Source organism: Carassius carassius, chromosome 34 (genome assembly GCF_963082965.1).
Source record: "Carassius carassius chromosome 34, fCarCar2.1, whole genome shotgun sequence".
In the NCBI taxonomy this organism is placed as follows: Eukaryota; Metazoa; Chordata; class Actinopteri; order Cypriniformes; family Cyprinidae; genus Carassius; species Carassius carassius.
Window position 1 is genome coordinate 4,769,137 of NC_081788.1, and position 15,488 is coordinate 4,784,624.

Here is a 15,488-nt window from a genome sequence, read left to right on the forward strand (position 1 = left end):
CAGCATTTAGCTGATCCTGATAAGCACTTATTATCACAGTTGTAAATATGATGGCTTTCTTCTTACTTGAGGGGGTTTTGCGTCATGGCATATTTGTTTCCAGGAAACGTTAAAGAAAAGCAACATGCACAACATGAATCCTGTAGAATTCAAACAATTCGATGATGCCTTCGAAAGTCCCACACTGCTTCCAATTTTGTGTGGCATATGCATTAGATGTTAAGCTAATGATCCGTAGGCATGAAGTCTGAGGCTGAGACTACTACTTACTAATTTGCCAGCTTTACTGCCTGCTGTTGTTGAAGATCCTCAATAAATACCCTTAAGCTTACCTGTCTGTTCCTGTTGTGTGATACATACAGGGTTGTGTAATAAATGCACTCAAATTTTTAGTAAACAAATTTAGCCACAGGTTTGTTACACAAACCATCATTTCCAGTTCCTTATTTCAAAATAATATAGCATTGGTGCTGCACAGTCCTGATGTAATTTCTTAGAAGTGGTAGTTTAATGTGACCCTTGTGTGGTGACAAATCTAGATTAATGTCAGATATGTAAAAACATTTAAATGTATGGGTTATCTTAAACACACACAGATTAAAAATTTAAATTATATGCAAAGAGTGATAGTGTTGTTGTTTTCCTTGTCCATTTGAAGTCATGTTTCATTTTCTCCAGGGAGGGCATTAAGTTTGTTTTGTAAATTTAAAAATTTGTATATATATATTGTATTGTTAGATATAAAAATGGACATTTGTATCTCAAACGAGCCACTACACATCTCTGTTTCAGGACCAACGGCCCATCTTAAAAAACATGATTCTCAGTAGCATTTACATTTTGCTTGTGGGCTTTACTAATTGTTTCTTTTTCAAAATTTCTTGGTCAGCATCAGACTTCAGCTTGGAGGGAGATTACTTATTGGGTGGCCTTTTCCCTTTACATGAAATTGAACAGGAAACAACCCTGTTTGTCGCAGAGGCCACCGAATGTTCCAGGTAAGCAAGGATCTTTTACCAATGTTCGGTTATGAAGGCACAGTATTTTAAATCAAAGTAGCATTTCCTCAAAGTCCTTATTGCTAAACTGAATATTAAATTACATGCTAATTAATGTCCTCACTTCTATTTTCAAGGCACATTTCTGCAAAAACTGGCTATGGAATGTTGCAAGTAATGAGGTTTGCTGTTGAGGAGATTAATTACTCCACCACTCTTCTGCCCAATGTTTCTCTGGGCTATGAAATTTTTGACTATTGTTCTAATATAAAAAATATAAATTCAGTCTTAAGTTTCATGTCAAGGAATGGTTCAATAAAACCTAAAGAAATACTCAACAACTATCAGCCTAAAGTGGTTGCTTTAACAGGGCCATTTGGAAGCACAAGAACCATTACTATTGCACCACTGATCACAATGGACCTTATACCAATGGTAAATTTTCTGTTTGTAAGGTTTAGAATAACACTTACTTGCTACCTATTGTTCAGAACTACAAAGTTACTATATATTTACATATATATGAGTGTTTTCTTCTCTTTTAAGGTGAATTATGGAGCTGCTAGCTATGCATTAAGCAATAAACTTCAGTATCCTTCTTTTGTAAGAACAGTCCCTAGCAACAAAGACATGATAGAGATGATTATTCACATTATACGGTGGTTTGGATGGAACTGGGTTGCCTTTCTTGGTAGCCAAGACGATTACAGTTCAGATGGACTAAAGCTGTTTAATGAGTATATAAACAATACTGGTATTTGTTTGGCCTATCAAAAGGGCCTAAGTCTAAATGCAAACTACAGTCAAACGCTAAAAAAGATTCATATGCTCAAAATCAATGTCATTGTTGTTTTCGCTGTTTCACAATATGCAAGCAAAATTATCAAAGCAGCTATAGCAAACAATATCCAAGACAAAGTATGGATTGCAAGTCATACATGGGCTCTAAATCAACAGATTCCAAGAGAGCCAGGAATTGAGAAAATTGGCACAATCATTGGCATTACAGACAGACTGTTGTCGTTCCCCGGATTTAATGAATTTGTCTATAAAGACAGAGGAACAATTGATATTGGCCATGATGAAGTCAAAAGTAAGACATGTAATCAAGTTTGTCATTACTGCTCATTGCTGACTGCAGAGGAGATTATAAATGAGAATCCCTCATTCTCCTTTGGCATCTATGCTGCCATATATACTATAGCTCATGCATTACATAAAGTACTGCAGTGTGACATCAGTGAATGCCAGAAAAATACAATGGCCAAGCCATATATGGTAAGTGAAGTTTAATCATTATTTCAAATACATTATTGAAGTAACAGTGTTTTAATTAATTAAATTATCAATAATAGTTATTTTTTTAATGAAACTACATATTTTACATTATATTATTTTTATTGCTTACATTGTATAAATTAATACATAAGCAAAACAAAAGTAATATTATTTTTAATATTATATTAATATTTTATCATATAACATATTATATTATTAGTAATATAGTAATATAATTATAAATTATTTGTCTTTTTTATTTGAACTCACCTTACAGCTTCTGGGAGAGATAAAGAAATTGGATTTTATACTCAATGGCCGTCAGGTAAAATATGATGACAATTATGATCCAGCCATCAGTTACGACGCTGTGCTCTGGCGCACTGGTGTGAATCCTCCACAGTTTCAGATAGTGGGCTCATATGATAAACATCCAGAAATTACTTTTACCATGGACAACTCTCTCCTGCCCTGGCAAAACAATGGTTCTGTAAGTTTTTTTATTATTATTATTTGGGCTATGAAATATTTGACCATTGTTCAAATACAAAGAATTTCCATTCAATCTTACGTTTCCATGCAATCTTACGACATCTTTACATGTGTTGGCCACCATAGCTTCTCTGAAGGGAGCGGTGAGTGGGGAACTGAGCAGCTGGTTGCAATTCGCAACCTCACCGCTAGATGCCGCTAAAATTACACAGTGCACCTTTAATTGTGAGCCAAAATCATCAAAATTAGAAGAACAAAAGACAGAGGAGCACCTGTGATATACAGAAAGGAAAAATCTTTCTCCTTAATGCTTTGAGCTCACATACTGACCTCTTCAGTCAGTCGATGAATACGTTTTAGGAAAACATACATAGCTGGGGTTCCAGTCTGCAGCTTTCAGAATATTTATCTCTCTCTGGGGGTCTGTGAGGGCTGTGACCCCCTTCTGAGGGAGGATTGAAAGCAACCATTGCCAATGTGGCACAATGATAGAGCAGGTGTTTAGTTAAAAGAACAACATGAATTGGAAATCACACTTTCTGTCGCAGTATTGCATTCTGAGCAGTACTTGATTGCTTATGCATGCCCGTGCATTTTGGCAATGATACTTTGGAGAGAAACTCCACAGACGGACTTAATTCAAATATTGACGATAATAACAAAAATACAGTAACAAGAGCTTAAAGTGCTAAAAAAAATGGTAAACAGAGTGAGATAGAAATGACTCTCTTCAATGATTATGTTTGGCACCATTTATTTAAAAGTACTATGTCAAATAAAGTCTATTATCAAATCAAGGCTATTATCACTTCTTTTTTTTCTGGGATGTAACTCGCATGTTGATTTGAAACCAACAGGCTAGTAAACGCTTTTTTGTTTTCTGCCAGTTTTCTACACAGGGTGACCAGTGGCTGCGAAATTCTGAATGAATGATCAAATCATGTTCTGCTATAAATGTGCACAAACGTATTTTTTAATCACAGACACGGTCAGTCATAGACAACGGTGTGTCAGCTAATAGTCGCTCCCGGCTAGAGACCTGCCACCGAGTGCGCGCGGGACAATATTTGATGGGTGAATGCGGACGCGGGCGGCAAGATATTACTGTGTAGCCTACGGGTTGCGGGAAAATACAATTATTTGCGGGACTCCTGCAAAGTGGAAATATGTAACAAAACACAATAACTAGAAACAAATAGACCTTTAGGCTATTTATAATAAAATAAAATAGACTTTGCGGAATGGGAGGATGTGGATGATACCGTAGACAGCGACGTGTAATTCGATTCCGAAATAGCGATATATTTAAATGCCAAGTTGGATGGATTAGAAGCACACAGACCGGATGATGTCCTCAGTGGTGGAAAAGACGAATTTCCGAGATTAAGCAAACACGCCATGTACTTTGCATTCCAGCTAGCGCACCATCGGAGAGGGCTGTCAGTATTTGCGGTCACATACTGGAGCAGAGACGGATTAAACTGAAGCTCTCAACAGAGAACTACATGATATTCCTGCATGGGCACATTAAGTAGTCGTAAAGTTTTTTTTAGTCAATTCAGTTTATCTTGATTTATTTATTTAGCTAAATATTTAAAATTGGTCTATTTTGTTATTGAGGAATAAGAATATTTTTCGTTAAATGTTTGAATGAATTGCTCAGGCCCCATAAACTACTTTTCCTTTGAACATGAAATAAATCCAGGTTTATTATTATTATATAATGTATTAGGCTATATAGCCTAATTATTATAGGTATATATTTTTTATTTACATTTCTTACTTTTTTACTGTATTTCTATGTTCTATGTTCTAAGTTCCTTGTTCATGTTCATACTTTTAATTAAACGCAAATAAAACGAAACATTTATTTTCCGTTTCTTTTTTAAATTTATATTCAACAGGGGAGCAAGTGAAAAAAAATAAAACAGTAGCAGGCAGAATATGCAATGTATTAAAAAAGAAAAAAAGAAAAACTATACTGATTTTGCGGGCGGGAGCGGGACGAAACTTGATTGTTTGCGGGCGGGAGCGGGACGGAAAAATCCCTTCTACTCCCGGCAACGTCGTGGTAAGTTTAAGTGCACGAGCAGCGGCTCTATGACCGCAGTCAAATCATAACGAGCAAGCACTTTCTTACCGCTGCTGGCATACAGTAGCTTCCTCTAGCAAATCAGGCAGAAACAAGCGGGCTCTCTCAGTTTCTTGCACCAACTGCCAAAAAGCGCCATTTATTTTTGAGTCCTTTATCTATTGCTAGGAGTCTAGGACATAATCCCCTGCATAAATTTGCGCTCCATTTTTTTTTCTCCGACAACGCTAACGTGACATTGACGTATGGGCGTCAATCATACTGTGTTGCAAGGATACGCCCTTCTCTGCTTCTGATAGGCTTGTAACGTTAGTTAAAGCTGCGTTCCTCTCATATGATTGGTAGGTGAAATAAATTGGCTCGAAAATATTAAACTGCATGCGCAGGCTCTCAAATATTATTATTTTTTTCCCTCACGGCCACACGCCGGAGATCCGGCACGGTGCCGGAATACTTTAAGCCCTGAAGGTGAATAGAGTTTTAGTAGGGCAGTATAGATTCTCTCTACTTCATTTATCTTTCTTCCCAATTACTGTTGGGTCTTGAAGTAGGGATGTATGCTTCTCTCTAGATCATACCTGTCAACCCTCCTGTTTTTCACAGTATTCCCCTTATTTTACCATTCTATCCTGCTTTCATCCCGTTTAAAGATTTTTTCGTATTTCTCTTGTATTTTTAATCTTTCTATACAAAAATCCCACTAGATGTATATTATGTTTCCTACATTCTCCTCTGGTAAAACTCCTGTAATTTGTATGGCCCAAACCTCTTACGAATAATTACGTCAACAAATTCCAAGGTTGCTTAGTTGCCAGATCTTTTATGAAATGCATTCTTCTCACACAATTGACATACAAATTTCATTCCATTTGTCCCCTCAATTTGGCCACCTACAACAGTGATGAGTACTGCGGGAATGAAAGGATCACTGGTAGAAATGGGACGGAAGGAGAAGACTCAAGTGGTGCTCCGGTAAAAAGAACAAATATACATGCAAATTGAGATATAGCTTACACTTCAAAAGGCTATGGTTTAATTGATTAAATATGAGTGCTGCAAGTTGCAAAATCAAGTGCTGCGCTGCTTTGTTTAATGCGGTTAATGGTGAAATGGCTATATTCCTGGCAAAAAGTGAAAGAATGGAGAGAGAATGAATTAGCATTTTTAATAAGCCCTTCTGCTTTTAGTTTTAATCCAAAGCCAAAAACTACCCGTATTTATACGCAGAAAACACAGTTTGATATATACACAGTTTAAAAAATTGTCTGATAATAATTGTTAAAATTAATATAATAATAATATAATAAAATAATTTATTATTTTGCCCTGCTCCCGCCCCAACCCCCTGTATTGACCGAAATGTTGACAGTTATGCTCTAGATCGGTGCTTTATGGGCCTCATTAGTATGACCCATGTTCAAGAATCTCACAAGAACAGGTAGACAGCTTGTGGGTGACCCAGCCCCCCCCCCCCCCGATGTTATCTACTGCATTTTATAGTTATCTTAAGAGTAATTAAAGAAGGTTTTTAACACCTTGCGAGCTCCCTTTGGTAGGGTGCTTAAGTACCCCTTAGGGTAGAACAGGGTGAATGGAACTATGGGCAACTCACAAGACTCTCTCTCTTTTATTTACCTCACACCCCAGCTGGTTTTGGGTTTTGAAGAAGGGATACATGCTCTCCTTTGTTAGGGTGCTTCTATATAGGTCTCTTCAGACATTTGTAATCAGTATTACAATGTGGAGATTTGGATCACAGATGATGTCCCCCTTTGTTATTATAGAATTTAATAGTTTACCCTTAACTATAGTGAGTTCTGGAGAAGTGCATTTACTTGTGTGTTTGCACACACTTGGTGAGTAAACAACAGTCTGATTAGTTTTCTTCCATAATTAATCTAGGTTGTTGAAATGGATTAGAAGCTCGCTTTGAAAGTTGTAGATGAAAATGCTCCCAGCAGTAGCCTGCTCCCTAATAGCCATGTTGATATGTTTTGTCTCATTGCCATGACCAGGGCTTCGCTGCATGTCTCCTTCAGAGTTGATGATGTGTGTTGCATGTGCGCTTTTAAACTCATGGGTGCTTCACTTGTGACGTCATGAACTATGATTATTGGCATGTGTTTATGCGGGATTCAGACACCAGTCACTCTGATGGATTTCCCCATAGTATGAACTCCTTGATGCAGCACCTAGTTCCTCTTCTCAGAAAACCATGGTTACGTACGTAACCTGAGATATTTTTATGCTGTGTTGTTTGAGAGCACTGATCATAGTTTATAGAAATGTGTAAACTGCTAAAGAAAAAAATAACTTTAAATAACACATTTTCCTGTTTGTTAAAGGTTCCCTTCTCAAACTGCTCTGTTGAATGTGAGGTGGGAAATTCAAGACAAATTGAAGGTTTTCATAGTTGCTGTTTTACGTGTAAAAAATGCCCGCCTAACACCTATGTGGATTTTTCTCGTAAGTACCTCAGGTGGCAGTCAATGACAATTTCATATTTAAAAGGAGAGTTAACCTAAAAATAAAATTTCTGTCATCATTTACTCCTCTGTATGTCATTCCAAGCGTATATACATATACATTGTATATACATTTCTTTCATTTTTTTTCTTGCAGAGCACGAAAAAAAATACAATTAAAGAATGTTGTTAAGCAAATAGTTTCCATTACTATTAACTTACATTGTATTTTTTAAACATACAATCTAAAAATGCTGGGTTGTTTAAACACAACTTTGTGTCAAATATGGACTAAATCAACTTTTCAGTTAAAAATTAAATGTAAAAATTTAACTCAACATCTCGGTCAGTCCATATTTGACCCAAAGTTGGGTCGAAACAACAAAGCATTTTTTAGAATGTACAGTGAAAGTGTTTAGTTGTTAGCTCTTTTCAGAATATCTTATTTTATTTTTTTTTCCAAAGAAAGTCAGATATGTTTGGTAATGATATGATTGTGTGTGGGTTAATTTTTTTAAGATTTGCGATTTAAAGACAAAATATTTTCCCACATCCAGTTACTATTGCTTTTGCCAAAATACTATATTAAACATTTATTTTTATTTTTATTTTTTTTATTTTTTCAGAGGACCCTTATACCTGTTTTCCTTGTGCAGAGGGTGAATGGTCTGATGAGGGCAGCACAACATGTCAGACACGTACTATTGTCTATCCTCAGTTTACAGAAATCCTCTCCATCATTGTCATGGTTTCTGCTGCATGCCTAATTTTTCTCCTTATTGCCATATTTTGCCTTTTTGCCTACAATTACGACACACCAGTGGTGAAGTCTGCTGGTGGCAGCATGTGTTTCCTCATGCTGACCAGTTTGATTCTGTCTAGCATAAGTGTGTTCTTTTTCTTTGGAAAACCCACATTTGTATTTTGCCTCCTGAGAAATGCCATATTTGAATATTTCTTCACTGTCTGTATTTCCTGTTTGACTGTCCGTTCCTTTCAAATTATTTCTGTTTTTAAAATGGCTACTCAGTTCCCTAAGGTGTACAGCCTTTGGGTAAAACACAATGGCCAGTGGATCTTCATTGCATTTTTTTCTTTCATTCATTTAATGTCTTGTGTAATATGGATGACTGTCAATCCTGTCAAAGCCATTGCTGACTCATGGACTTTTAAAGATCAAATTATGCTCATCTGTGTAATGGGGAGCACTATATCCTTTACCATAGTCATGTTTATAAGTTGGTTTATTGGTTTCTTGTGTCTCCTGTTTTCTTATATGGGAAGAGATCTGCCGAAAAATTACAACGAGGCCAAATCAATAACCTTCAGTCTCATTTTGTACTATCTGACCTGGATTGCTTACTTCACAGCATACCTCTCTGTCAAAAGCAAATACATTATCATTTTGAATGCAGTGGCCCAGGTATCCAGTATAAATGGAATTCTCTTCAGTTATTTCATACCAAAATCATACGTCATAATATTCCAACCACAAAAGAACACTCCTGCATACTTTCAAACTTCTATTCAGAACTACACCCAAACCATTAGTAGGACCTAGACACAGACATTAGTATTTGTATAGAAAGTTAACTCTTAAAGGATTAGTTCACAGTTGGAGTTTTTTTTACCTTATCCTGAACCGGAGCACACAGATGAAGAACTAACCACGTGTGACCTTTCCAACGTGATTACATAATGTGTGAATTAGTAGAACCACATCGCAGAGCTAGTGCAACATGAGCATTTATGGTTAAAAGTATATACATTTTTAATTTTATCTTTATCTTTTAATTTTATCCTTTAAACTCTGTTTAGATCTTAGTTTGGATCCTTCACTATTATGTTACCACAATCTTAAAGAAACACATAGGCAAAGTAGAGAATGTAGAGAATGTAATGTAAATGTAATGTAATGTTAACACAAATGCTTCTTTCTTTTTTTTTTACTTGTAATAAAGAATATTTACAAAATGTCATAACTTAGTGTCCAAGTAATTCACAGCATATAATGCATTAAAAGTAATAACAGATAATAACAGCATCAAGTAACAGCAAAAAAAAAAAACATTCATAACACACAGAGGTTCATTTACACTTTAGAAACATGTATAAACATATATATATGGCTGCCATCGCACATTGCAAATTGCATGCTGCACATTGCTTTTGTTATTATTATTCATTTATTATATATAAATATATAAAATTATATATTTTCCAGAAACTTCTATGCTGTACTTCATATAAAAACATTTTAAGCATACAAAAAAGTTATTTGATTAAAATGGTTAAAATCCTTAAATAAATTACATTCTAAACACAGACAATCTAATTCAACATTTCCACGTTTCCAAAAGTTCCAAATGTTCATGTTTGTCACTGCAGTTGTAGAATGTAGTGTGTGTTAGATTGCATTGTGAAAAATAGCATAATAGCAATAGCAAAATGAGATTATTTTGGTGGGTGATTCTCAGTGTTAGGGAAAGTTACTTTTAAAAGTAATGCCTTACAATATTGCGTTACTCCCTAAAAAAGTAACTAAATTTATAAAGTAACGTTACTTAGTTACTTTTTATGGAAAGTAATGTGTTACATTACTTTCGCGTTACTTTCACGTTACTTTTTAAATATGAGGAGGGCTTGATTGTTTTTAATATAAGAAGTTCTATTTATAGCAAATGTAAAAGCCCTTTCACACCAAAAAGTGTAATGAATAAACCTCAGGCTGAAGGAAAAGTAAATTCACGTCTGTACAGTAGAACACAGGAGAAGAAGGTTCAACACTCTTCAGCAATAAAAAAAAAAACAATGAAGCAATGAAGTTAGTTTATCTAAAGTCATTTTTTAATTATTAGTATGGTTGAACTGGATCATTAAAGGTCAGCAGCAAAGACACTGTTAATAAAATGGGAATAGATACATTTGTGTTATTTAATATATTTAGTTATTGCAGGTTTGCGTCATATTCTGAGTTTGCATTTCACTGTTTTGATTAATTTTGATGAATACTAAACCTGTTTTGTTTTTTGTTTTTTTGTGAGTGGGATGAATTAAAGCACATTCACATTTAGTCTAGAACTACAATAACATCATGTTCACACAGCGCACACAACGCCTCCATACTTCCGATTTCTCCCAATATGGGAACAGGAGACTTGTCAATCAAAAAATGGGAATACAAAGTAACTGGCGTAACTTTTTTGAAAAAGTAACTGAGATATTTTCTTGCAAATTAAAAAGTAATGCGTTACTTTACTAGTTACTTGAAAAAAGTAATCTGATTACGTAACTCGCGTTACTTGTAATGCATTACCCCCAACACTGGTATTCTTTTCTATAAAAGTCCTGTTTGCACTTGCCCATTTAATGTAATTTTATTAATAAGATTCGGGAGGGGCGCGTCAGATACTTAACCTAATCAACACAGGTGGACCATAATCAAGTAATCAATCCCATAGTATAAATATCGCTGACTTACCTCTATCCATTGACGGTTTATCAGCATCCCTCCTCCACCCCATCTCCTCACTTCAAGTTCACTTTATAAATAGACGGGGAAGGGGGGGGGGGGGTACTCTAGGTTCGGGCCATTCCCGAGCTCGGAGCCCTTCCCCGGACAGCACGCCAAATACGCATTCCATACCTCAGCTAATTATATGTAAGCGTGAACTATTGAAATGGCAGATAATTGTGACTTTCACTTTTTTGTGTCACAAAATAATCCTATGCAACTTGTGCTGTAGTATATTTCAAGAGTTCTGAAGGTTTACTGTAGGGTTTGGAGAGAAACAAACCAAAATGGTTATTAAGTTATTAGCCTACATTTATAAAACAATCTGGTGTTGCAGTCCAGTGTGTGAGAGTTCACAGCAGATCATGCCACAAACAAGGTAGTGTATTCTTTTGAGATATTAATTATAATAAAAAAAAAAAAAAACACAAGGCCTACATTATAAACTTCAGAAGAGTATGCATTTTTTTTTTATCGCTGTTGTGCTAAGGTCGTCAGATGACAGTACTTGTATGAACTTTAATAGGCCTATATTCTTTCCTTTTTGTATTAGTGTTTAAAAATGTTTAACTAATTTAATTATGTATATTTTAATTGTTTTTTTTTTTACTTACTGGTTGACCAGGGTAGTCAGTGTCAACCATCAAACCCTGCCAAACACAACTGATGCAAAGTGTAGGTGAATTTTTTTTTCTAAACATAAGAAAGCCCTGTCTTGACTCTTCCTCGGCATGGGTTGACTTCATTGCAACATTGTTCATTATTTGATGAGAAAAAGAAGAAATTTAGTAGCAACAAACACATTAAAGGGTTAGTTCAGCGGGTGTTGCACTCCATCGTTGCCATGAGAAGTTTAATAGAAAGCACATCCATTAAAAAAAAAGTGTTTCACATGGTTCCGGGGGTGAACAAAGGCCTTCTGTAGCGAATCAATGCATTTTTTGTAAGATAAATATCTGTAATAAAAACTTAATAATCACCTGCTTGTGCTCACTGGTGTAAAATGGAAGCAGTTATGGAGTAATGACATATGAGATCAGCTCTGCGCATGCACCGGTGCACAAACATTTGTTAACAGGAACAAAGGAAGCAAAGTTTCCTTACTTTAGCAAAGGAAAACCAGTCTCCTCTTGGCTTATATCTAAATCCTCCGACATTCTTCTTTATAAATCCTTGTTTTGTACTTCTAATTAGTGACTGTTGTTTTGTTTTGATCTCTCCACTGCATTTTCCAAATTTTTCTGAATGGATGAGCTTTTTATTAAAATTATCATGGGCCGATGGAGTGCAACACCCACTGAGTTGCATCCAACAGCTTGACGCTTGAAACTGAGAAAGAATTGATGACGGCACGGTTTGATCTTCGGCTGACTAATCAGCAGAAAGAAAGCAATTCGTTCCTGCCCATTTGCAAATTTTAATATTCAAGCTGTTTATACATTTCTATTTCATTCACTCCTGAAGAAGATGAAGTTTGCTTTTTTTATTAAATATTAATAAATTTAAAATAAAAATAAAAAAATGTATATCAATATTAAATAAAAAAAACGACTGAATGAATGATACACATATTACACATACACATATTGTTATTAGGTGATAGATATTAATTATTGTCACATATGCAAAAGTGTTTGCAGATACAAGGTGGAAGGTAAGCAAATTTAAAAATGTAAAGCATACTTTGTCTAAAGCCATGGATTTTCTGAAATTGTGTAATGGAATATGTTTATCTCCTGTTCCTATGAATTTGTAATTGTTTGAATTCTACTGTTTGGAATGTTCTAAGTGAAAGTGTGGATTCGAATGTGCATGCGCTGTATGCATGAATACTTACAACTGATACATGGCAATATGGTAAGTGCACTGGTTATGCAAATAGCGAGTCAGTAAACATAAGATTTGATTCAACTTCACACCGTGCATGTCGTGTCTCCTTGATAGAAACAGAACATCACACTGGCAACGAGGATGGGATCTATGTGCAGAAACAGAGCGACAACACTCGACACTGACAAGCACAAACACAAAAGAGGATGATAACCATGGTGATTACCCTGCATGCATTTCCAGTGTTTGATATAGAAAGTGAACCACAAAGAAATTTTTTGCCATGCCCAACTATTGCTCACGTTTTAACCCTGACTTTGCAACCATGACAGAACTGTTAAGAAGGCTCACATAGAAAGGCACACCCTGGGAATGGGGTGCTGAACAAGAGTCAGCATTTTAGCACCTCAAAGAGCTCCTGACCAGTAATACAGTAATGGCCTACTTTGATCCTAGAAAGGACACCAAGCTCATAGTTGATGCCAGCCCTGTGGGTCTAGGTGCAATACTTCTTCAGAACCACAACAAACAGCAATCCATTATTGCTTATGCCAGCTAGACTCACAGATGTTGACAGACATTACAGTCAAACAGAGCGTGAAGCAATATATAGAGTTGTGTACACTTACACCTTTACATTTATGGAAATCCATTCACACTGATAACAGAGCACAAACCCCTTGAGCTCATCTGGAATAATCCATGCTCCAAACCACCTGCTCGAATTGAGCGTTGAGGATTTAGACTTCAACCATATAATTTCACTGTGAAGTACAGAAAAGGCTCAGACAACCCTGCAGACTATGTCTTGTCATCCTGTTTCCACACATGCATTATGCAGCACTCGAGCCATGAAAGTTGCAGAAGAATATATATTAACTTTCTTACACAACACAGCACACCAAAAGCCATGACTCTCAAATGCAAATGGTTCCGCGGAACGATTCATGCAAACCCTGGGCAAAACACTCCGGGTTGCAGGAAGTGTACAGATTTCGTGGAGACAGCAGCTGTACATCTTTCTAAGGGAATATCGTGCAACACTGCAAAGCACCACCAATACATGTGTGTCCATGTCTCCTTGATAGAAACAGAATATCACACTGTTTAGCATATGTGCTCCTTTATTCTAGCAAATAAGAACAATTGCCACCAATTTAATAATAATCAAAGATTTCACAAAATCTTGGATAAATGTAGAAAGCCTTTCAAAATGGAATAGATTTTTAGGGAACGATTAGTGTACTGTATTTCTTATATTTTTAACATAAGTATTTTAACTGGATGCACATTTTTCACAGAATATACTTTATTATGATTTTTTTTTTTTTTTGGTGGGGGTGGGGGCTGACAATCTGACACTAACTGAAAGTGTCAATTTATATGCATATTTAAATATGTAATATGTAAAATACAATAAAATATGTAAACAACATTATTTTTTTTTATTAAGAGTTCCTGGTAGTACAGATAGGCAGAGTTGAAACACCAGTGTCAGGTATATCCTAGGCGAAACAATAGCGTAATCACAAGACAGACAGTGGGTCACGGCAGATAAAGCACAGGATTACCAGGTGGACGAGGAAGTAGTGATGTGACATTTGTACACTAGTCTTTTATTACATCAAATTGATGCTCACACTGGCATTAAAGGGTTAGTTCACTAAAAAACTGAACAAACATTATACTGTGTTTTACTTATCCTCGAGGCATGCTAAGTGTTTATGACTTGTGTTATTCCAAGCTCTATCATTGCAGTCAGTGGGTTGTTGCAGTTGAACAGTCAACAAGTCATCAAATAAAGCATGTGCATTCATAACATTCTCTTTGCAAATACTCTGTTTGTACTTCTGATTTGTGATCGGCTTTTTGTTTTGTTCTCTCTCCGCATTTGTCACTAATCACGCAACGCCGATGTCCTATGTCATCCACTGGAATGGCTTACAAATACACATGGATACTAAGGGGAAGTCGTGGCCTAGTGGTTAGAGAGTTTGACTCCTAACCCTAAGGTTGTGGGTTCAAGTCTTCAGCTGAAAATACCATGACTTACGCGCCCTTGAGCAATGCACCAAACGCCCAACTGCTCCCTGGGCACTGAAGCATTAAAGGCTGCCCACTGCTCCGGGTGTGTGTTCACTGCTGTGTGTGTGCCCTTTGGATGGATTAAATGAACCATACTTGGCTGTATGTGTCACTTTCATGGATTCACTTCAGGAGGCCTTTATTCCCTCAGGTGGTGTTGTTTTAGACACTCTCTAAGCTTTGAATCTTTTCCCGAAACAATCAAACTAAAGCCTCAGTGCTTCATCATGAAGCTTCATTTGCCCATCCTTACAAGTAAGAGTCACACACGTAACAAAACCAATAAACAGGAAACATTCTCATGATTGCCAGACACAGCAAAATAAGGAGTGAGCAGGAGCTGTTTAAATAGTCCAGGGGATGAGTATCAGGTGTGTGATCAGTGCCAAGCACAAGGTTATGGGAAATGGAGTCCGGGGAAAGAATCAGTGCTTGTGTGATGGAGTCCTCTGGTGGTGATCGGAGGAAGCCACAGAGGCTTGATTCATGACTTGATTCAAAAATGTAATTATGTAACAAATGCTGATATCATTTTCATGCACTGTGACCTGGTCAGGTCACAGTGCACACCATGTAGGAACAGGTGTTATCCTGCCATTTGAATTTGGCCTCATGATTTAATTTGTGTGACTGAATCTGGTTTCTTTGCCAAACAGCATTCAAAGCAAAAAGAGAGGCTTTGTCAATCAATCCAGTCCTTTTACCAGGTGAAATATGTAGTAACATGGTTTCTG

The 15,488-nt window shown here is 36.3% G+C and overlaps 1 protein-coding gene across 1 annotated transcript; it reads left to right on the forward strand.

Moving 5' to 3' along the window:
* The first annotated feature begins 1,130 nt into the window (after nucleotides 1–1,130).
* LOC132114740 (taste receptor type 1 member 1-like) lies at nucleotides 1,131–12,854 on the forward strand. The gene is made up of 5 exons (XM_059523032.1): nucleotides 1,131–1,433; nucleotides 1,545–2,276; nucleotides 2,554–2,766; nucleotides 7,206–7,326; nucleotides 12,784–12,854. Exons 1-5 carry the CDS (start codon nucleotides 1,164–1,166, stop codon nucleotides 12,852–12,854), a joined length of 1,407 nt encoding a protein of 468 aa, XP_059379015.1. The 5' UTR covers nucleotides 1,131–1,163.
* Nucleotides 12,855–15,488: the final 2,634 nt, after the last annotated feature.

Excerpts from the sequence above, each read along its gene's own strand:
- LOC132114740 (XM_059523032.1), top strand. The coding sequence starts at position 1,164 with ATGTTGCAAGTAATGAGGTTTGCTGTTGAGGAGATTAATTACTCCACC. Across the intron at positions 1,434-1,544 it reads CAATGGACCTTATACCAATG|GTGAATTATGGAGCTGCTAG; the intron begins GTAAATTTTCTG and ends TTCTCTTTTAAG. Across the intron at positions 2,277-2,553 it reads CAATGGCCAAGCCATATATG|CTTCTGGGAGAGATAAAGAA; the intron begins GTAAGTGAAGTT and ends CTCACCTTACAG.